Source organism: Mycteria americana, chromosome Z (assembly GCF_035582795.1).
Source record: "Mycteria americana isolate JAX WOST 10 ecotype Jacksonville Zoo and Gardens chromosome Z, USCA_MyAme_1.0, whole genome shotgun sequence".
NCBI lineage: Eukaryota > Metazoa > Chordata > Aves > Ciconiiformes > Ciconiidae > Mycteria > Mycteria americana.
Genome location: NC_134396.1, coordinates 46,248,849 through 46,272,674, shown reverse-complemented (window position 1 = coordinate 46,272,674; position 23,826 = coordinate 46,248,849). Strand labels below are relative to the sequence as shown.

Here is a 23,826-nt window from a genome sequence, read left to right as displayed (position 1 = left end):
CCGGGACGCGAACCCGCGGTACCCAGCGCAGCCCACTCGCGGCCCGTCCCCCCTTCGGCTGTCCGCTCCCACTGCGCATGCCCAGAGGCCCCTCCCCGGCAGGGGAGGTGAAGCGCACGTGCCGCCGGCGTGCGCGGAGGGGGGACGGGGGAAGCGGGATCGGAGGGCAGCGCGCATGCGCAGGCGGCGCGGCCGCATCCCGGCGCGCCTGCGCTGGGGCGTGAGGGCAGGGCGGGACGGGGGGCGGTCTCCGCGGAGCGCGGCGGGGGCGGTAGCCGTTCTTCCCTGCGGCTGGGCGCTGCCGCCGGTCCTGGCTTCTTTCCCTCCCTCATCATGGACGAGCAGCGAGTGAGTGCTGGCGGCGGGAGCCTGCCTCCCCGCGGGTCGTGGCGGGCGGCCGGGCCGGGCCGGGCTGGTCGCAGGGGAAGGCGGGCCTGCCCTCCCTCAGCTGGCCGTGCCGCCGGGCTTCGGCGCGGGGACTTCGGCGAGCGCCTGGACCGCTGCCGCTGGAAGCCGCCGAGGACGCAGGCGGGGCGTTTCTCCGGGGTGTCGGCGTTGCCCCGGTGCTCGGCCTGGCTGCCTGAGGAGAGGGGCGGCGGCTGAGGAAGTTGAACGTTACCCGCTGCGTTGTGGGAGGGCAGTAAGGCGGGAAAGGCGCTTGCCCCTGGGGTTGCTGTAAGAGTTCGGGGAAGCCTCCTCTTGCGGAGAGACAGAGGAGCGGAGTGGCGGGGCGCCCAGCGAGAGGGGCTTCGGCTTTGGGTGCTGGCGTTACCGCTGCAGTTGCTGCATCTTAATGAAGTACGGCTCTGGTGTAGAGCTCTTTCACATTGTGTATCCTGTCATAAGCAATTATGGTGTGTACGTAGGCCCTTCTGTTTCCCATTGATGTAATCCTGTGTTGAAGGGAACTAATTAGTAAAAACGTTTTGTAGGGGTTTGTTTTTTTTTTTTGCCTGTGACTGCTGCCCTATAATTCCCTCCTTCCCTTACTTGCTGTCAGCCCCCTCAGGGAAGTCACGGAGGAGCAGAGGTGTGCCTGGCCAAGGGCTGAGCTTTCTAAAAATGATACTGCCTGCAAAAAGTTCTGACTCAGCCTTTTGGCTTTCAGTCTAGCAGTCCAAAAGGGCTTCTGTTACTGTCTCTGTGAAGACTCTGCTTTTCTTAGCTTGGAAACCGGTTTGTGAGTAGGGTCTAGATAACTAGTACTACTAATGGCTTGAAATTTACAGATTATAGATGTTTGCTGTATTAGTTAAGTGTTTGTGCACTGCCACTGCATACTCCTCTATGCTTTGGAAGGTGAGATGTGAAATGCCCAAAAAGTGTGCTTCTGGTAGATACTGTGTGAATTTGAGTCTGTCTGCCTTTGCCTGCTTTCTGTGAGATTAGTCTCGGAGAAGGAGTAAATGAGGGCTGCATCTGTTGTGAGTGGTCTAGGTGGATGTTCATGAGTGGTGTCATTGATCATATTTGAATTTCAGTGCTGCTCAGAGGGTCTGAGTACAGTAGTAAAACTGCAGTTGATCTCATATTTTACAATACTTTGTTAATTTGCTATTGTCACCTGTAGTGTCTTAAGTACTCCTTCAGACTCTGGCAACCTCAATGTGTGGACAAGTGCAGAACATTAAATTAATGGAGGCTAAGTAAGTATGTCCTCTTGTCTGAAATTCGATCTGCATGTGAAGGTTAGTATGACACAGGATTTTGTCCTTGGCCTGAGGCTGCTTCAGAAACTCTGTTCTGCATCCAGTCATGTCATAAGACTTCAGTAGGATCTTGAGCAAGTTGATAACTTGCTTCTTAAACAGAACTGATATAATTGTTTAATTTATTGCAGTTCACTCTTTAACTTTTATGAGGTGCCCATCTGCTTCAACAGGTGCTATGTGATGTTAGTTACTAGCTATTCAAAGAAGGGTATATTGTCTACTTTTATGCTCCTGGCAAGACTACAAGCCACCACATGTTGCAGGGCTTCCTGTCCTTTTTCATATCCTTTTATGTTCTTCATCCCTTGCGCATCCGCACTGTTGGTTTATGAATGCCATGTGTTGTTTTTTCTGCAAAGAATGCATTAGATTCAGAGAATAAGAATAGGACATAAAAGTGATGAGCAGTATGAAGCTCACTGTTAGCAGCAAAAATGACTTCTGTAATAAACATGCCATAATGTTTATGTTTTGAAAATGAATTTGAAACTGACCTCACTTAACATATGCTAGCCAGAAAGAAAACTAAAAGAATATTATTTGTAATAGGATTCTATGAAATACTACATCCATCAGTGGGCAATAGATTTAAATTTCCTTTAGCGTAGAAATACCAAGAAGCTTTACTGAGCTTGGTGCTGTTGTAATGCTTTTATGAAGTAACTTAGAATGTAAGCCTCAACTGCTGCTTATGTTAGTAATTTTACTAGCACCCTTTTTGTTACATGTAATTGTGGTGACTTTTCAGAAATTCCTGTTAAAAGGAAGAAATGGCAACAGTGCAGTGTTTTGCATTTGGCATGTGTCTTGGTATGTTTGGAAGAAAATCTGTTTATTACATATAAGTGATGAGAAAATTACATGAGAAAATATTGTATGTTAGTGATTCCTAAAAGCTGACTTTCTGTTCTGGTGTCTTGTGCATTGGTGTTTAAGAAAAATTCTGTCTACTGCTGGTGGATATTTTTAGGCCTCTTGCATCTGCATTTGTAGAAGGCGTCTAAACCTGTTCAAGTTTGACCAAAACTGGTGGAATTTCTGTTTGGAGAAATTGGTAGCTTACTTAGCTGTACTGATCCCTGTTTGGTCAGTTGACTTTAACTTTAGATGTAGTGGAAAATGTTGTTTGACAGCTATCCAGTTGCTGCCATGTGTTTGGCTGTGTAAAGGCTTTCTAAGCATTCCTCACATGTAGGTCTCTTCCTTCAATCGTACGTAGCTATAAAAACCAAAACCATTGTTCGGTACTATGTACAAGACAGCTAATTTTTTTCCATGTGGTGCAACCAAGTAAGCCATAAAATCCTAGCTGAAAGAGGATTGGGAGTTTTCTTGTTCATCCAAATTGACAGTTATGTTTATAGGATCTAAGGCTTAACTGCGGGCTGTCTGACACGCAAAAACAATTGCCTCTGGTCAGTAGTGAATGTAGGAGCTGCTGGTTGGACAATAGCTTTTCATCTGCCATTCTAATGTGTACAAAATTGTCTTGAAACATGTTCAGTTTTAACCAGGCAATGAGAAGATTCTGTAATGAAGTGATCAAGACTTGCTGTATTCTTGGTTTGTGAAAGAAGCCAATCTGGTCTTGTTTCTCTTCCTCCGAGTCCTAATTTCAGGCATTGCTAGCTGGTCCTTATATCTTTACGTAACACATCACAATGCCTGTGGTAAAAGCAGTAAAATTTCACTTTCCTCTGCTAGTGGTTTAACTTTGTGAGCATGATGCTATGCAAACAAGCAATGGGCTGGAGTACCAATAAAAACATCATTGCAAATTTGTTGAAAACTGCTGAGGAAGGGATCAGAAGAAACAGGTGTGAGCATGGCTTAAAACTAGTGGGGAGATTCCTTATACGGCATGTACTTCGAGGTTCTCTGTGGATGTTGTGAAAGGATAAAATATTTTTCTTGCTTTTTAGCAAACAAATGTGATCTAAGTAGTAAATGGTTATTAAGAAGTTGCTTATGGGAGGGACCTCTGCAACATCTTTTTGGTGGTCTGGCTGTTTTTAAGGTGTGCTTATTAGTTCCCCATGCCTCGATTTCTTCAATGTTGTCAAGTAACAATGTGAAGCCAAGCAACTTGAAGCTCTGAGTCCAACTGATTAATAATGTCTTAATTATAATTAAGACAGGTTTTACTCTTTTTTTTAAAGACCCAAATTTAACATTTTAGAGTCAGATTTGTTTCTAGAACTTATCAACCAGCCTGAATTAAATAACAGAAAAGTCTTAGTTACTTCCTCACCTTGTCCTTTATTTTTACTTACATATGCTGATATGCTCTGAGCTTTAATTATACAACTTGACTTAGTTTTAAGTACCAAGCGCTGATGTGTTTTTGTCAAATTCTTAGAATATGTGACTGACTACTCAACAAAATTAGACTTGGTAGTCTAATTTAAAAATGCATTTTGATGTGCTTAACAGTTTTGTCCGCTTAGTATGTGTTTTGTAAGCTGAATCTACTGCTTTTTAATAGCTGGAGTAGTACACCACAGAAATAACCTTGATTCACTTTCTCAGCTATCAGTAACCTTTCCTCTTTGAGGTCACTTTTAATTGGAATATATAAATTACTTGCCAAAATATTTTACCACTTGTTTACAAATCACTGTTACAAATTTACTGTGTATATAGAATAAACTGTCAGCTTACTTATTTAACACTGGCTTCTTTTGAGAATAGATAATGCTAATTTTTCTTCTGGGTTGACTTTTACCAGCTTTTTTTTTTCTTTATTGGTTGTTTATTTGGTTGCACAAGCACTAGCATTCTCATCTGGAGAAGTTCTATATGGCAGAGTGTGGTGCCAGTATGTAGTCTGGTTTAGATGACTGGGGAGTTGCAGTAACATGGGTAGCAAAACGTGAAATGGTGTATCATAAAACAGATTCCTGATTTCTCTTAACCTAACTACTGGAAATCTTTAGTTTGGTGGAATGCTTCTTAGACCTTTGATACACCTTCTCTTTTCTAACAAAATGTATTTCCTGGTGCCATCAGAATAAGAGTTTAATTCACCTCAACTGGAATGTGTATGATGAGTTTCCATATATGTTGAAATGGAGATGGTTAAAAAAATTACAAGGTTCTGTTACAACTTCTCTCACTTGTTTTTGTAATTCTAGGAGACTCTGCAAAGGATTGTCTCTACTCTAGCGAACAAAAATGATGAAATTCACAACTTCATTGACATGCTGAACCATACAATAAAAAATGTTCAGGTATATATATTAAGGCTCATAGGTTGTAGCTGAGAGGGGAGCAGCTTTCCAGTTTAGTCAGCCTCAAACTCTTTGGGTAATGTGTAAGGGATGGGCTGTAAGAACCAAGTTTAAAATATATCTTCATGTTGGAACCAGCTAGAAAACATTTTATTTTTTTAAGTGTCTCTCTAGGTGAAAGGTATGGTGGTTTTGCTTTTCATGCAAAAAACTATTGTGGGATTTGATTTGTGTGGAAGAGAGAGTCTGGATTTTGATGCAAGATGTCAAACTCCTGTTAGTTGGAAGTTGTCTATCTTTTTTCGACTTCTAGTCTGCTTGGTAGACTGAAAAATGAGACGATCCTGATAATTGAGAGAAAATTCTTTGCTCTTTTCAATAGTTGCAAATAGTTGGCCTTAAGTTAAGTTACACCTAATTTTTAGAGCATGTACACTAGGATGAGGTTTAGGTTCCTTTAGCCTATCAATAAGCCATAAGTTTTTTGTTTTGTGTTAAACCTGAGCCAAGTTAACTGCAGAAATGGAAATTATCCAGCAGATCTTTAAGCTGGCTTCTTGAGTGCAGTTTTAATATCAAATGAAAGCATTTTATATGGAACTGGATAACTACCTCCTTACAAACATCTAGCAATCCATATATAATTGTGAGAGGGAAATCAAGGCCTTTTGGCATGGAACAAAGTTGCCAAGTATGTTGGTTCTGTGCAAGTTTGAGTATCATGGAGTTTTCATGGATTTCAGTCTTCAGTGTCCTAATGTAAGGTCTGCTTAGGAGGTGTCCATCATTCCTAATGTTTTTTCCCTATTGATAAGGTGAGGAGCAGTGGCAAGGTGTCTAGTGGTCATGGCAAAGTGTGTTTGGGCAAACAATGTGACTTTCAGAGTAAAAGAGTTGTCTGCATTGTTTCCAATACAAATTACATCAGTTTCAATTATCTTCTCAGGTAAACTCTTCTAATGCAATCAGCGAGTTGGATGAAGAATTTGATGGTCTGTATTCTATATTGGATGAGATGAAGGGGAGTATGGCCAACACTATTCAGCAAGAAGAGGCTCGTAAAATTCAAGCTCTGCAGGTAACTATATAACTAGATCTGTAAAATTTTGCAGCTGAGTAGAAGCAGTTTTAAACTTCTATTTTAAATGTCAACTGAAAGTGAGATTTTAGTAGTGTTGCAAGAAATGCAGTAAGTGTAAGGTAAATGTTTTCTTTGATATAAGTACTTCTCTGGTCCCTTCTAGGGTACTTCATGGTCTCTAGCATATTTACGTTCTCTACATTGTTATGTAGAATGGAAGTGGTATTACCTGTAGAGCTTACAGGTGGAGAGTGGCTGCATAGGAGCAGGACTTAAATATTTTTACTACCTTTAAACTCATGACATCTTCTTGACTGAAATGGGTTTCTTTCTCCAGTTTGGAATATGAGTATCTGAACCTGTAGACGTGCCTAAGTGATTTGCTCAGGCTTGAACTTAAGAGTTGAGAATCACGCCAGGTATCTTAAGCACAAAGTCTGGTCTCCTGTTGACAGAACTGTCCATCCTTCACTTGTTAACAGCAAGGAAATTGTTTATGCACACTGGAAGACATATGGGAATTGCCTGGGAACAGGTTACACTGGTGCCTGCTGCTAAAGCTGCTACATGAACTTCACCAGCTTGTAGTTGTATAATTTCATGCAGGAGAATCTTTCCAATGGGTTTCAGAGAAACAGAAACGTAACTTTCGGAAACATGTATAAAGTGTATGTTTTTCCAGTAGTATCTAGCAAGTTGGCTCTAGCTTTCAGAAAGTCTAGTTGCATGGGACCAAAGCACAGCTAAATCTTTTAAGCATAAGCTGCTTCTCCAGCTTTTTTCTTTAAATGATCTTAGTTGCAGCATTATTCTGTCTAGTTCTTTTTGCGTATGCAAAGCAATAAGGAAGATGTTTGTTTCTGAGAAACTTCACCTTCTCATGTCTAGTCAGTTTAAAGAAGTTTTAGGAGCGGTTTCCTGAAGCAAATTCCATTGGCTTCCCTATAAGGTCTGTTTTATGTTCGTACTTAAAGCCTGGGTGTAAAACATTGCAGAACTTTTGAGTGCACAATTTAAGTTAAGCACTAAAGTGCACTTTTCCACCTTCAATTTAATCTTTCTCCCCATATGTCTGTTTTAAGTCGTTCTGAAGTTTCTCAACAGACAGAGGTCTACCCACATCCAGGAACACTTAGTACTTAAATGCTTAAAGAATAAGTGCTTCTCAATGAACAGCTCACAGGAGAAGTTCAGCTGTGGCATGCATCAATTATTCTGCCTTCTAGTGAAGAAAAACTAAAGTTAATCTTGCAAGAAATGAGTCTGGAACTGAAAACTGTTTTGATAGTTACTCATCTGGCAGTTTGACTTGACCATTGAAACTTTCTGTTAGTTCTGTTAATATCTCTTAATTTTCTGATAGTTAACCTCATTTGTTCAAGATCAGGTGTGGTTGAACCAAGTTCTTCTGAAAGCTTGTCAGCTGTATCAAGATTTGCTGCTCAGTGTCTGTGTTGAACAGCTGAGCTGCTACTTAGTCAGAAGAGGATGAAGACAAGTGGAATGTTACACATCACTGACACAGTGGTTAAGTGCCCTACTTGTCTTTCAGCTGAGGCTGTTCTCTAACTACACGTTGAAAGGACATTCTCTTTACTTGATGACAGACCAAGCTTCCTCTGTAACTGAGGCACTGCAAGAGTGCTTTTCCCAACAGTCCATCTACCAAACCAAACTAACATATGAAAACTGTTGCATAGAATGTATTAATCCAAGCCATTATCTTTGACTGGAACTGAAAATTAACTTTGTATGAGGAAACCAAGGAGCTTCAGTGAGGCCTAAACATCCTGTTTAAAGGAATGGACTTGCTTAATTTATTGCCCTCTTAAAGTGCTTGTGCTGTAGTTAGTCTTCTGGAGTTGACTATAGAAGATCTTGTTGAGAATAAGCTGTAACTTAAAATACTGAGGCTACATAATGGTGGAAAAGAGTGAGGATTTAATATAGAGAGTATCCCTCCCAAATAATTTCCTTGGACGTTAAGGCTGAAAATTAGAAATTCTCCTTAAAATCCTTGCTTTGAAAATATATTGCTTAATTTTGGAGCAGTGTATTTTAATGACGCTTAAAGTATTTATTTTTAACTCCCAAATACAGATGCATCTCAGTAAGATGCTAATGGAAGCATTCAGTTACCGTGTCATTTCTGCAAAGCTGTTTGAAAATGGCTCTGGCGTTTTCTTCTCTCATTTGAGGTGTTTGCCTGGGACATTTTGGTAGTACCATGGTATATCTGAGTTTGTCAGCACTGGATATCCTCCAAAGAGGACAGCAGCTGTATTAGATGAATGACAGCTTGTGTTAATGGCATGCTTCAGAAGTTATCCGGAAACTGTGTACAAACTTCAAACTGTTGGACTGTTTCCATGCTGCTATTTTATCCTTGAACAGTAAATCTGAGGGGCATCTGGCAGCTGGCCCAGGTCAACTCACCGCCCTTGCCAAAACTAGTTACATTTCTGAAGTGCTTGATACCTGTCTGTTCTCAAAGTTGGTGCAACTGTTGGCTGCTTTTGAGACAGTGACTACTTTGGAGCAAGCGGTCTTTCCTGAAGTGTTTTAAAGAAACATAATTACTTACTGTTGACTTGTTCTGAGATACTACAGTAAGTATCACATGAGTAGAAAAACAGCTGTAGGTTGAGTGGCCTTACAAAAGCTGGTGGCAGGTTTAAAATGTGCATCTTGTTTAACCTACAGTACGTTTAGGATCCTGCATTCAAAACTAATCTTTTTAGGGATATACCTATAGTATGTAATACTGGAAGTTCTCTGTGGACTGTTGTCGTGGTTTTACCCCAGTTGGCAACCAAGCACCACACAGCTGCTTGCTCACCCTCCCCCCTAGTGGGATGGGGGAGAGAATTGGAAGAGCAAAAGTAAGAAAACTTGTAGGTTGAGATAAGAACAGTTTAATAATTGAAATGAAATAAAACAATAATAAAAATTGTAATGAAAAGGAAAACAATGAGAGAGAGAGAGGAACAAAACCTAGGAAAAACAAGTGATGCAACTGCTCACCACCCACTGACCGATGCTGAGCCAGTCCCTGAGCAGTGATCACTGCCCCCCAGCCAACTGCCCCCAGTTTATATGCTGAGCATGACGTCATATAGTATGGAATATCCCTTTGGCCAGTTTGGATCAGCCATCCTGGCTGTGCTCCCTTCCAGCTTCTTGTGCACCTGGCAGAGCATGGGAAGCTGAAAAGTCCTTGATTAGTGTAAGCGCTACTTAGCAACAACTAAAACATCACTGTGTTAACAACATTATTCTCATGCTAAATCCAAAACAGGACACTATATCAGCTACTAGGAAGAAAATTAACTCTATCCCAGCTGAAACCAGAACAACTGTTTTATATACTGGGAATGGTAGTTTACTAATGATAGAGTTTTAGTAAACTACCCTGAACGAAATTTCTCTTCTGGCCTTCTTCTGTTCCCCTTCCTCTACTATCCCCATTTGTTATACAGCAATATTGATTTTCAAGATCGTCTTGTGACAGTTCTAGAGCTGGTTGGGGATAAAATCATTGCCTTTCTCAAGGCTACTGCTACATTAAACAGTATCAGTTCATTGATGAAGTGCAGTTCTGTAAACAGAAATTGTAGTGCACACAGATGTAAGCATTTCTTTGCTTCTGAAATCCTGATGTTGGGAGAAACAGGCCTTAAAATGAAATCTGGCTTTTAAATCAGACTTCACCACCTATCCAACTTTTTTTTCCCCTTTGGATTTTTAAGATGTGGCATGTATCACTGTGCATTTGTCAAGCACAGTGAAGTTTCAGGTAACACGATGTATCAGATGCAATAGCCTTGATTAGGTAAGGTAGTAAGTTGTTACAAATGCATAGTAAAGCCATGTAGTTCTAGTACTGGTGGTTTATAAACCACTTTTTTAATGTGAATACACCAAATTATTCTTACTTTCTGTTTTTGCTTCAGGATCAGCTTAGCCAGTGTAGTAATGCCCTAGAGAGTTCTGAAGAGCTGCTGGAACTTGCTGCGCAGTCGCTGGACATAAAGGACCCTGTGGAATTCTTAAAGGTAGAAAACATTGAACGCACGTGCATAAGGCAGATGTTGGTATTTGTCTCAATTTGAAATATCCTTTGCATTACTGTACTGAACCCTGCAAACTTACCCTTACTCTCAGTATTCCCAGTAGAGAGGCATATAAAAATACAGTTATTGCTCTGTTGAGGAGGACAAGTCAAGCACTATAGTCTTGAATTTTTATGCAGTCTCTAATAAAATAAGTTTTTTCTTATTTAGGGTGAGGGGGGAGGGAAAGGAGTGCCTTCTCCTGGACAGCTGTCAGTGTTGAGCGAACTTGCACTGATGCTAGTGAGGGTGAAATAAATCTCTATAAAACTGAACAAAGACTTACAAAATGTGTGATGGCCAGCCCTCAAAGCTGTGGCAAGTGACCTGTCAGTTGCTCAGGGCTGTTACATGACACTTGCAGAGAGTCTCTGTATTCTAGCTGAAGCCATCCGTGCATGACAAGATGTTTGTTTTGCAGAACTTCATGCAAGCTGTGGATCTTTAATTTGGAATGCTTAACTCTATAGCTGTCCTGAAAGATCTTATGAAACTGAGTTCAGGGCAACTATTCCTCTGTTCCCCAAAACCTCCTAATGCATTTGTATACTGTGTAGGCAAGAGCCTGATTTGGGCCTCATGTTGTGATTCCAATATGAATAATATGTACTTTACCACAGAATCGTATAGGTTGGAAAAGACCTTTAAGATCATCGAGTCCAACCGTAAACCTAACACTACCAAGTCCACCACTACACCATGTCCATAAGCACCTCATCCAAACATCTTTTAAATATCTCCAGGGATGGTGACTCAACCACTTCCCTGGGCAGCCTGTTCCAATGCTCGATAACCCTTTCAGTGAAGAAAAATTTCCTAATATCCAGTCTAAACCTCCCCTGGCGGAACTTGTAAATAAGGCAACACGTATCTAACTAGAAGAATATACTTACAAATTAATAAAACAGTTCTACATATACACTGACTCACTACACTAGGCTTGCTATAATAATCCTTGCGTTAGTAGTGGGGTCAGCCATGCCAAAGCCAAGACCCGATTACTTTCGTCTTTCTGCATTTTTAACAGGAGCAAGGACACAAATTATTCTAAAAGAGCGGGCAGGAAAGCTGTCTTACTTTGTCAGTTATACCTTTTGGTAACATGTTTGTGTGCTGTCATGCTTCCTGAGTGTCAGCTTTGATTTATTTGCCTTGAACAGTGACAATCCCTAAACTTAGTATTTTTCTTAGCACTTCAGTTTGAGTTGTCCTTTCTGTCTTGTCATAGTGATGTGTAAAAATTAAGTTATCTCTAGAGCACTATGCAGAATGTAACTTTGAACTTACAATAAGTTGTTTCTTTTCAGATATCTCTAATGCTTTTTTTTGGTCAAATACACTAAGGAAAGTTATTTGAGTGTTTGCTGGGGGGAAAATCTCTTTAAATTTGGAGTCTGAGGCTTACGATACTGAAATCCAGTTCAGTGAACTCTAATACGCAGGATTTGAAACTTGTATTACACTGGCTTTCACTTGTAAATATGACTTCGGATATGGCATTTTAAGGTAATATTGCCTTGGCTATTACCTTGCTAAATCTATTGCTCTGCTAATAGGAATACCAAATGTTCCTGAAAGGGCAGCTCCAGTTCTGACTCTCTTTTATTGGCATAAATTTTCTTTGGATGATCTGGTAAATCAGGTCAGGAGAAACTAAAATAAGATTATTGTTTTAATTTTTTTTCTATGTTAGATTTTTTGTGGCTTTGTTTGCTGAATTGGCTTACCTAGAAGTCAAAAGAACATGAATGCCAGCACACAGGAGTGTTCAGTGGTTAGATAGGATATGATTTCACACTGCTGGGCAGCTCATCTGAGATGGGCTGATACCCTTCTTTGTCAGTAGCCTGGAAACAAACTAAATTCACAGGAGTTAAGCCAGGGCTGTCTTGCAGAATACTTTTCATTGGGTCCTGGTTACCACATATTCCACAAGGCATAGAAGTTATGAGGAAGGCTTTTGTTTTTAAGTAGCTCCGTTTTGTCTACAGCTGTCATATAGGAAAATCAGTCAGTAGTTCCTACAATAACTTTGGTTTGAGGTAAAAAAAGCTGCCTCTTAAGCTAAATTATTTCTAAACCCTTGGGTTTTTTTCTGCTTCCCACTTTGGGAATATAAAATTGGTTTTATAGCAGGGACAACTGTGGTTTGGTGGTGTTTTTTTTTTTCTTTTTCTTGAGTGTGCTTTGTATTTAATGAACAATATGGAAGTCCTCCACTTCTGCTTGACTTTAAACTGGGAAGCTACCTGATGTTTCTTGTCTCCTCTTTGGATGACAAACTAGTTCACCTGAATGGCGACTAGATCAAGTAGCAATGTTAACTCCAAGCATGGATTCAACAGACCTAACTAAGCCATCAATACTTCAACGTAACATTTTGTCTTAGGTTTGCAGTTCCTCTTGGTGAAGGACAGGGATTTTGTCTTTCCAAATGGCAGTTAATGTTTATCTTTGAAATATGCCATCACCACTTCTGCATCTGCTTCAGTGGTATAATTTAAATGCTGGGAAAAACTATGTTTTGCGGTTTTGAATAGTGACATATGGAGAGAGCGTTTTAGGAAGTATTGTCAGAACAGTACAATAACTTTCAGGGGAAAAGTTAAAGCAAGTCCTATTTTTTCGTGTTTGTCAGAGTATACATTGTATGATGTATAGCCAAACAAGTCAGGTATGGTTACATGCCACTAATAAGCACTTCATAGTTTCACAGAAAATACCATGGTCCTTAAATTTTACTAACTTGCTTGTGTAGCTCTCTTAAAATGTGATGGAGAGTAATTTAACTGATTAAGAGAAATCTGAAGAGACAAAGTCACACCCAGGAGGTTGAGTAATTTGGAATTGGTTTGGTGTGGTTCTTGACATCAGTCTATTCCCAGGTGATACACTGTTGCAGTTCTAACCAATACTATTAACATGCTTAAAGGGAAAATTTATTTTGATGAAAATGTGAAACTTGTTTTGATCTTCAAATCTGAGCAATACAGCTGAGATTGTTCTCAGCCTTCTTGCATGTTACTGCCATTGATACTTGCATGGAAACACTAACTACTTTCTCTCTCTTCTCCCTGACATGCTTCAAGGCTGCCAGACAGATCAAAGATAGGTACAGTACAAAGTCTATTGCTTTTGTGTCTTTGAATTAATCTTATCCTTGAAAATGCATTTATTTTGAAAGGGTCATAGTCAGCTTAAATCAAATTCACTGACTCTTTCCTAAGTGTTTGTTGTGACATCAGAACTTTTGAGAGAGAACTAAAAGCTTCTCTGCTTCTCATGTAGTGTTTTTCCTTGCTGACTGTTGTCCTTTCATACCTTAATAAAGAGAAGGATGTTTTTAATGCAGGGAAGTAGAGCTCTGCAGCAGCTATTATTATTATTTCTTTAAGTATATGTAAGTATATCATTAATACAGTATATCATTAATCATTATTAATAATAAACTTCTGATTTATTATTAATACCTGATAGGTGAAATTTAATAATGTTTCAAGCTGACTTTGTCCCTTTAAATTATGTGAAAATCTTGTTGGTTTTTTTTAAGTACTTACAGACTTTTGCTAGCTAATTTTCCTTTTGAATGCAAAAAGTCTTGTAGCTGTTGAAATATTTCTGGTGACATCACTCTGAACTAATGTCAGCGAAATTTCTATTTCTTGTAACTTTTCTTTGAACTGTGTCTTCAAACTATTGTTTAGAAAGCAAAACTTTACTGTTTCAAATTAAACACTAAGACCATTTTTCTTCACTTGGAAGAATGATAACTGCATTCTGAGAGCCTTACCTTCTGGTTCAGAAGACTTACTATGATGTGCATAATGTTTTCAAAGACAGCTCACAGGGTGTTTCCAGCACATGCTGCTCTTATGGACCAAATAAGTTGGCTTTCAGTTTACAGGTTGTCAAGGAAGGGTCTGATTGTCTAAATGCTCTGAAGTTTTGTGTAAAATGAGTAATTGCTAGAGAAATTAATCTTTGCTTTTCCAAGAGTAAAGGTTTAGTGTCCTTAACAAATCAGAGGGATAGTGACAGTGATAGGTATCATAACACTTTTTATCCTGTAACAAGCATCCTCTTACTCTTCTAGTTTCTTGAGATGCTGTGTGTTTTAATCCTTTTGGACCAATTGTAACTGGTTCTCTGTCTGAGATCAGTGCCTAAACAGAAATTAAAAAGCTGTCTAAAGCTGACTGTTCAGTGTTCTCTTACTGCTAATCAGAGGATTATTATTCCTTAAGGAGAGATTTACTCTACCCGTTTGGCCGAGCAGTGGAATCTGCTAGGCAGCCCTTACTGAATTTCAGAATGTCAGGTCTGTCTTGGGAAATCAATTGACCTGTCTCTCTTATGATGTTCAGCTCAGTGTCATAATTGTCTTATATCCCAAAATTATAATACTTGTCACTCTTGACATACTTATATCTTTAATACTCAACTTCATATATCCTCCCCGTTCTTCACTACCTGAATTTTTTTTGTTTTCACCATTCTTTATCTGTAGTTAGCATACAATGTCTCTTACATACTAGTGAAGTACTTAATGCGTATCACTTCCTGTGAGCTATTAGGTGTTCTAAAGGTGCCACAGATCTGTAGGTGTAAATTGGATACAAGTGTTTGCAGTTTACTTTCTTTTGTGGTGTATATATTACTTTCTAGTTAAGAATCTCTTTTTTTAAAGCAGGAGTTAGGACCTGTGTGCTGTCTAAATCGACGTTATTCAAATTCTGCTGCGTGGCCTGATGTCTTCAGAGTTATGGAACTATACAAGAGACTTGTCCTTTTTTTGGTGGTGTAGTTGGTGGAGTAGGGGATTGTCTTAGGAGTATGCAGAATAAGGACTGAGCTAAGATTTCAGAAGTGGAAATAGGAGCTGTGCTCAGCGTATCTTTTAAGAATGATCTGATACTAGCATGTTCCAAAGCAATACAGTGTCTGCAACTTAGACATTTCTTCATCCCCTGACAAGATCAGAGGTAGATATGAAATCAGAATATTCAGCTTGTTCACTGCTATTTATAAATACCTTCTGAGCTATATTTAACATGTGAAAATGCACTTTGGAGGTAATGAGTGGATCTTGTCAAGCAGAAAAGTCTTTGGACCTTCTTAAACTAAAGGTTTAAGTTTCAGATTTCTAAGTATATAAAACATAATCCTGATTCTGCAGTGGTTTAGCTTTTTCCTACTCCCTGATTTTGTGTAAAGTGTTATGAGTTTTGTCTCTTGTCCAAGTTTTTTCACTAGTAAAAGAAGTTTAAAGCTCTTCTCTGTCACTTCTAGTCTTTCTTTGCCTAGTAATATGGAACAACTGGGAGCTCGCACCATATTCTCTTTGAGACAGTCACATTAGCAAAACTTTCTATTTTGGAGTCTGTGCTAAATGGTAAATAGTTATCTGTTAGAAAAATGGTCTGGTCTTTGATCAGTATTTTGGCTAACAGTTTGACATTAACAATACAGATTATCTGATTGCTGTTTTTGAAAATGGCTATAGGACTTAAACAATACAAAATCCATTTTGCTAATACTGCTTTCTTGACTTTAGAGTCACGATGGCTTCAGCGTTCCGCATCTCGCTGAAACCAAAGGTCAGTGATAGTATGACTCATTTGATGGTGGACTTCGCTCTGGAAAGGCGCATGCTCCAGGCTGTAAAGTTTTTGCCAGGTAAAAACTCTATGCAGTGAGTTTAATTTGTTACTACTTGAATAATTTGCTATATTTAAAACAAACGAAACAAAACCCCACATCCCTTGCCCCCTAATGAGCAAATCTTTTGGAGTACCTAAACTCATTCTTATTCATTGGATGTTAAGCTGAATACCTTGAGGGTAAAAGAGTTTTCTAGTTTTATTGTGTTGGTTTCTACATAATATAGCATTTCAGAAAATAACATTGATCTCAGAAGTGAGAATGAGTCTTGCAGACTGTGTTTTTTCTTGAGTTGTCAGTTCCTCTGCACTTCTTGAAGTTATTTTAAGTTTCTCAAGACTGTATCTGCTAGCTTGATGCTTGGTGACGGTCCGAAGTCCTAGTCACCTGTAGCAGTGTTATGCATGGAACTGTAAGCTAATGTGTCACGTAGAGTGGTGATATAGCCTGATATGCAAGAGGGGGGTAATCTACTCGGGCAGTGATATTACCATAATATAAAATGTGTATTGGTGCATCTACTTATTACTGTTTGAAAGTAAACTTAGGTACAGTATTCCAGTATATCTTTCATGTCTTTTTATTCATACTGCTTTCATATTTAAACCACTTTGACCTTGACTGATACCAGGAATATATTGACAAGAGTACTGCTGGCAGGGATGTAAATTCTTTCATCTCTAGGTCACTAATCCAAATCTGTTAAGGACTTGGCAGCATCAGTTTACATTTCTGCCCACTTGTCCTGTATGCTGCAGATAGAGTATGTGGTAGCAGCTGGAGTAAAATACCAATGTTAGTCCTAGTGATCAGCTAGCAGTGTCTAGGCAGAAATTCACCTTTTCGTCTGTCCTGGTTTTGCTGAGGTAGAGTTAACTTTCTTCCCAGTAGCTGGTACAGTACTGTGTTTTGGTTTTAGGATGAGAATAATGTTGCTAACACACTGATGTTTTAGTTATTGCTGAGCAGTGCTTACACTCGGTCAAGGACTTTTCAGCTTCTCACACTGTCCTGCCAGCGAGGAGGCTGGAGATTCACAAGAAGCTGGGAGGGGACACAGCCAGGGCAGCTGACCCCAATTGGCCAAAGGGATATTCCATACCATATGATGTCATGCAGAACAAAAAACTGGGGAGGTTGACTGGGGGGGCGGGGCCACTGCTTGGGAAACTGGTTGGGCATTGGCCAGCAGGTGCTGAGCAATGGCATTGTGCATCACTTGTTTTCTATATTCTCTTATTATTACTATTTTCTCTTCCTTTTCTGTCCTATTAAATTGTCTTTATCTCAACCCACGAGCTTTACCTTTTTTCTGATTCTCTCCCCCATCCCACTGGGGGGAAGTGAGCAAATAGCTGTGTGATGTTTAGCTGCCTGCCGGGTCAATCTCTGGGTGGAGATCATTGTTCTGTATTTCATAGATAGGGGAACAAGGTAGGTAAACTGATCGCAATGCACCTGTTTAATAGGACATGGGAGCGTAAAGATCTAACAGCAAGCATGAACAAAGTCTTGTATTTAGAGGAAGATATTATTTAGTATGACCCTTCTTATACATGCATTTTCCTTATGAAATACGTAGAAATTTAAATTGTTTGGGCCTTTGATTTGTAAACAGGAAAATTAACTGTATATCAATCTTACTTTCTTCTACTGTAGTGCCAAGCTATCAAATTACTCTGACACCGAATACTAATAGCTCAAACTATTGCAGGCAAAATTGCACTGAGCATTGGTAGACCTTCATACATCAGGAAATACTAATGTCTTAGTGTGGGAAGTTGAAAACAGGTTTGTTGTTGTGGTAATGCAGGCATTTGAACACTGCTTGTGAGAATTATACTGAAGACTTGGTCACTCCAAACACATGGAAGACTCTTTGTCTTCTATCTTATACCATGACAAGAATAATTGGGGTAGGTAACTAAACTTGCGGGTATATGTTCTGAAATACTTGTCCTCATCTTAATTTTTCTTTTGCATAAGAAGGGATCGTACTGATATTATTCTCAAATTATTCTTGGATTACTTTGAAATTCGATGGCAAATGCATGTGACAAACCACAACAATTTCTCAAGTGTTAAATACTGGCAGGCAGCTTAAGTACCACACAGCTGCTTGCTCACTCCCCCCTGCTGCAGTGGGATGGGGAAAAGAATCAGAAGGGTAAAAGTGATAAAACTTGTGGGTTGAGATAAAGACATTTAATAGGTAAAGCAAAAGTTACTTCATTCTCTACTTCCCATCGGCAGACAGGTGTTCAGCCATGTCCAGGAAAGCAGGGCTCCATGATGTGTAAGGGTTACTTGGAAAGACAAAATGCCATAACTCTGAACGTCCCCCTATTCCTTCTTCTTCCCCCAGCTTTATATGCTGAGCATGATGTCGTATGGTATGGAATAACCCTTTGGTCAGTTGGGGTCAGCTGCCTGGCTGTGTCCCCTCCCAACTTCTTGTACACCCCAGCCTACTTGCTGGTGGGGTGGGGTGAGAAGCAGAAAAGGGCTTGATGCTGCTCAGCAATAACTAAAACTCCTGTGTCATCAAAACTATTTTCATCACAAATCCAAAGTGTAGCACTGTACAAGCTTCTATGAAGAAATATAACTGTCCCAGCCAAAACCAGTACAGACTTGAATACTTTTGCTTTCAGTCACAGAATCACAGAATTGTATAGGTTGGAAAAGACCTTTAAGATCATCGAGTCCAACCATAAACCTAACACTGCCAAGACCACCACTACACCATGTCCATAAGCACCTCATCCAAACGTCCTTTAAATACCTCCAGGGATGGCGACTCAACCACTTCCCTGGGCAGTCTGTTCCAATGCTTGATAACCCTTTCAGTGAAGAAAAATTTCCTAATATCCAGTCTAAACCTCCCCTGGTGCAACTTGAGGCCATTTCCTCTTGTCCTATCACTTGTTACCTGGGAGAAGAGACCGACCCCCACCTCTCTACAACCTCCTTTCAGGTAGTTGTAGAGAGCGATAAGGTCTCCCCTCAGCCTCCTTTTCTCCAGGCTAAACAACCCCAGTTCCCTCAGCCGCTCCTCATAATACTTCTGCTCTAGACCCTTCACCAGCTTCGTTGCCCTTCTCTGCACACGCTCCAGCACCTCAATATCTCTCTTGTAGTAGGGGGCCCAGAACTGAACACAGTATTCGAGGTGTGGCCTCACCAGTGCTGAGTACAGGGGCACAATCACTTCCCTAATCCTGCTGGCCACGCTATTTTTGATACAAGCCAGGATGCCATTGGCTTTCTTGGCCGCCTGGGCACACTGCTGGCTCATATTCAGGTGGCTGTCAACCAACACCCCCAGGTCCTTTTCTGCCAGGCAGCTTTCCAGCCACTCTTCCCCAAGCCTGTAGCGTTGCATGGGGTTGTTGTGGCCCAAGTGCAGGACCTTGCACTTGGCCTTATTAAACCTCATACAATTGACCTCAGCCCATCGATCCAGCCTGTCCAGGTCCCTCTGCAGAGCCTGCCTACCCTCCAGCAGACCAACACTCCCACACAACTTGGTGTCATCTGCAAACTGACTGAGGGTGCACTCGATCCCTTTGTCCAGATCATTGATAAAGATGTTAAACAGGACTGGCCCCAACACAGAGCCCTGGGGAACACCGCTTGTGACCGGACGCCAACCGGAGTAAACTCCATTCGCCACCACTCTTTGGGCCCGGCCATCCAGCCAGTTCTTTACCCAGCGACAAGTACACCCGTCCAAGCCATGAGTAGCCAGTTTCTCTAGGAGAATGCCATGGGAAACTGTGTTAAAGGCTTTACTGAAGTCTAGGTAGACAATATCCACAGCCTTTCCAACATCCACAGCCTTTCCCTCATCCACTAGGCGGGTCACCTTGTCATAGAAGGAGATCAGGTTGGTCAAGCAGGACCTGCCTTTCCTGAACCCATGCTGGCTGGGCTTGATCCCTTGGTTATTCTCTACATGCCATGTGATGGCACTCAGGATGATCTGCTCCATCAGCTTCCCTGGTACCGAGGTCAGGCTGACAGGCCTGTAGTTCCCCAGGTCCTCCTTCCAGCCCTTCTTGAAGATGGGTGTCACGTTAGCTAATCTCCAGTCAGCAGGGACCTCCCCAGTTAGCCAGGACTGCTGGTAAATGATGGAAAGGGGCTTGGTGAGCTCTTCTGCCAGCTCCTTCAGCACTCTTGGGTGGATCTCATCAGGCCCCATAGACTTGTGAGTGTCTAAGTGGTGCAGCAGGTCACTCACCATTTCCCCCTGGATTATGGGGGCTCCATTCTGGTCCCCGTCCCTATCTTCCAACTCCAGGGGCTGGGTACCCATAAAACAGTCGGCCCTGCTATTAAAGACTGAGGCAAAGAAGGCATTAAGTACCTCAGCCTTTTCCTCATCCTTGGTCACTGTGTTCCCTCCCCCGTCTACTAGGGGCTGGAGATTCTCCTTAGCTCTTCTTTTGCTGCTAATGTATTTGAAGAAGTGGTTTTTGTTGTCTTTTATAGCAGCAGCCAGACTGAGCTCTAGCCCTTCTAATTTTCTCCCTGCACAGCCTTGCTACACCTTTGTAGTCCTCCTGAGTTGCCCGCCCCTTCTTCCAGAGGTCATAGACTCTCCTCTTTTTCCTGAGTTCGAGCCAGAGCTCTCTAGTCAGCCAGGCCGGTCTTCTTCCCCGCCGGCTCGTCTTTTGGCACCTGGGGACAGCCTCCTCTTGTGCCTTTAGGACTTCCTCCTTAAAGAATGTCCAGCCTTCCTGGACCCCTTTGCCCATTAGGGCTGCCTCCCAGGGGACTCTCTCGACCAGTCTCCTAAACAGGCTGAAGTCCGCCCTCCGGAAGTCTAAGGTGGCAGTTTTGCTGACCCCCCTCGCCGCTTCTCCATGTATCAAAAACTCTGTCATTTCATGATCGCTCTGCCCAAGACAGCCTCCAACCATCACATCGCTCACAAGTCCTTCTCTGTTGGTGAACAAGAGGTCCAGCGGGGCACCTTCCCTCGTTGGCTCGCTCACCAGCTGCATTAGGAAGTTATCTCCCACATGCTCTAGGAACCTCCTAGACTGTTTCCTCTCTGCTATATTGTATTTCCAGCAGACATCCGGCAGGTTGAAGTCCCCCTCAGGAACAAGGGCTAGCGATCGTGAGGCTTCTCCCAGCTGCTCATAGAATAGTTCATCAGTCTCCTCATCCTGGTTGGGTGGTCTGTAACAGACTCCCACCACAACATCTGCCTTGTTGGCCTTCCCCCTGATTCTTACCCATAGACACTCCACCCTATCATCACCATCATTGAGCTCTAAACTATCCAGACACTCCCTGATATATAGGGCTACCCCACCACCTCTCCTGCCTCGCCTATCCCTCCTGAAGAGTTTATAGCCATCCATCGCCGCACTCCAGTTGTGCGAGTCACCCCACCACGTTTCCGTGATGGCCACCATATCATAGTTTTCCTGATGTACAATGGCTTCCAACTCCTCCTGTTTGTTACCCGTGCTGCGTGCATTGGTGTAGAGGCACTTCAGCTGGGCTGTCACCCATGCCTCCTTCATAGAAGAACACCCCTTGCGTGCTTTGAGGCATTTCACTGGTGTTTCCCTCTTGGCTCCCGTTGCCTCAGTATCCCCTGGCTCAACTCCGCTTGACTTCGGCTGTGCCCCAGCGTACCCTGCACATCTCGAGGACACAGGCTGAGTGCCCTCACTGGCACCCGCTCCCTCTAACCGTGGCACGTCGCCCCTCAGCTTCTCTCGGGCAAGCCTGATATTATCCCCCTCCCCCTTCGAGTCTAGTTTAAAGCTCTGTCAATGAGCCCTGCAAGTTCCTGAGTGAAGATTCTCTTTCCCCTTTGAGAAAGATGAATCCCATCAGACGCCAGCAAACTCGGTGCTGTGTAGGCCATCCCGTTGTCAAAAAAACCAAATCCGTGGCGATGACACCAGCCGCGGAGCCATGCATTAATAGACTGGGCGTCTCTGTTCTTTCTTGTGTCACTGCCCACCACTGGAAGGAGAGGAGAAAATAACCTGTGCTCCAGAGTTCCTTACTAGCTGTCCCAAGGCCCTGAAGTCTCTTTTGATCGCCCTAGGACTTCGTGCTGCAGCCTCATCGCCCCCCACATGGAAGAGCAGTAGGGGGTAATAGTCCAAGGGCCGTACCAGGCTAGGGAGTACCCTCGTGACATCCTTCACGTGGGCCCCAGGGAGGCAGCAGACTTCCCTAAGAGGAGGGTCCGTCTGGCATATCGGACCCTCGGTTCCTTTCAGAAAGGAGTCACCCACAACTATAACCCATCTTCTCTGCCTCTTGGAGGTGGTAGTAAGACGAGAGGTACGTTCTTCTGCCCTGGGCGACACCTCTGGTGTAGATAGACTGTCGTCCCCATCCTCCACTGACTGGCCTTCCACCTCCAGGGCTTCATACCTGTTGTGCAGAGGCACCTGGGGGGGCGAGGCGGGCAGGGAGGGCCTTCACCTGCCACCACGAGCGCGGGCTCGCCTCCATTCACTCTCCTCCTCTGAGCTGCTGCCTTCAGCCCAGTGGGGGGGGTGACAGAGGATCCCCTTGATCGTGGGTTCTTACTGGCAGCTGCTGCTGCTCCTGTTCCCGTCTTGGGGGGCAGAGCATGGCACCACCAGTCAATCTCTTTCTCAGCCTCCCTGATGCTCCTTAACCTTTCCACCTCCTTCTGTAGCTCTGCCACCATGCAGAGCAAGTCATCCACCTGGTTGCACCTCACGCAGCTGTCTGCATGGCTGCCATGTGTGAACATGGCAGTCCCTTCTGTGCTGCTTATTTGTTCTCAAGCATCTTAAACCTCTATCACGAGCTTCAGTGTAATTCCTGCTTGGCTTAAACTGCAGTGATGTGAGGGGTGAAAGGGTGCATTTCAGTAGTGCTAGGTTAACATATTTGAACAGATCATGAAGGGAAGGTGTGGGAAGGTGTGAAGTAGTGTGCATAAAGCAAACTAGGCCTTCTGCTTCTAGCGGACCTGCTATAGCTAGCAGGTGTTCGTATCTACATGGTAAAATTACACATCTCTAAATGACTCAAGTGTAATTAATGTGATGCTGATTGTCATCAGTGATTATGGAAGGAAATCATGGCTAACAATTTGTTTAAGAAATAGTTGTTTCAACTGCATAAAGGCGACTTTTATGTAATTAGGACTTGGTCACTGGGACATAACTATACAGAACAACACAGTTAAGGGTTTGAGTGCTATGAAGAGGGATGATTTTTGACAAAATCTGCAGGTCTATCAGTTCCACAGATGCGTCAGTATTGTAATTTTTTTGGTGTTCCTGCTCAATACATTGACTTACAGGCCACTTTTATATCTATTTCAAGCTTTTGTGAATGCTGAAACAAAGGAAAAGCTTTTGCAGATCCTTCCTCCAAACACTGCAAACAATAAAACATCTTTTTCACTTCCTCCAGCGAAAGTCTTCCTTGAATGTACTTTGGACACTACGAAGATTATGTAAATGCCTTCTTTTGAAAAACATTTTCCAAGTGACTTAGGTGCTCTTTGATTTCATGGAAATAGACTTCTACTGTCTATAAACAAAACGTCAGTCTTTTCTTTAGTGAATCTTAGGAATTCTTTCCCTGTCTTTCAAGGTGAAGGACGAGAAGGAAAGAAAACTAGGTAACTGCTGACTGGCTAGTGAAAACTGTTATGCTGTTAGTTGTCTGTAGCAGTGGAAGTAAACTTCAGTGATACTGTTTGAGGGCTGCAGCTCTACTTAACCTTCCAAAGACTCAGAAATAGAAGTTTGATTCCTAATGTTCTTCCCGTGTAGTGTTAATCTAAATGTAGGTTCGTAATTGTAAGTCCACTCTACTCGAACATGTCCTTCTTACTGCTTCCAGAAGGGGATCAGCCCAACTTACTGACAAAACAAACATCTTGGAAAATGTGATGCAAATGTTCTCTCTAGAGCTAATGCGTATTTCTTGTTTTGTAAAATGCATGTTAAGGGAAAGTGATATGCCTAGTCTTCTGTCGTGCGTTGCTAAGGGAATGGATCCTC

The 23,826-nt window shown here is 42.2% G+C and overlaps 1 protein-coding gene across 4 annotated transcripts in view; it reads left to right on the top strand.

Annotated features, from left to right (window-relative positions):
* The first annotated feature begins 234 nt into the window (after positions 1 to 234).
* The window catches only part of FSD1L (fibronectin type III and SPRY domain containing 1 like), a 39,724-nt gene continuing 16,132 nt past the window's right edge, over positions 235 to 23,826 (top strand). For all 4 annotated transcript variants that reach the window (XM_075526940.1, XM_075526938.1, XM_075526937.1 and 1 more), the window contains exons 1-6: positions 235 to 348; positions 4,847 to 4,942; positions 5,889 to 6,020; positions 9,977 to 10,078; positions 13,225 to 13,247; positions 15,690 to 15,811. In XM_075526940.1, coding sequence (XP_075383055.1) covers positions 334 to 348; positions 4,847 to 4,942; positions 5,889 to 6,020; positions 9,977 to 10,078; positions 13,225 to 13,247; positions 15,690 to 15,811 — 490 coding nt within the window. In that variant the 5' untranslated portion in view covers positions 235 to 333. The remainder of the gene's footprint in view (positions 349 to 4,846; positions 4,943 to 5,888; positions 6,021 to 9,976; positions 10,079 to 13,224; positions 13,248 to 15,689; positions 15,812 to 23,826) is intronic.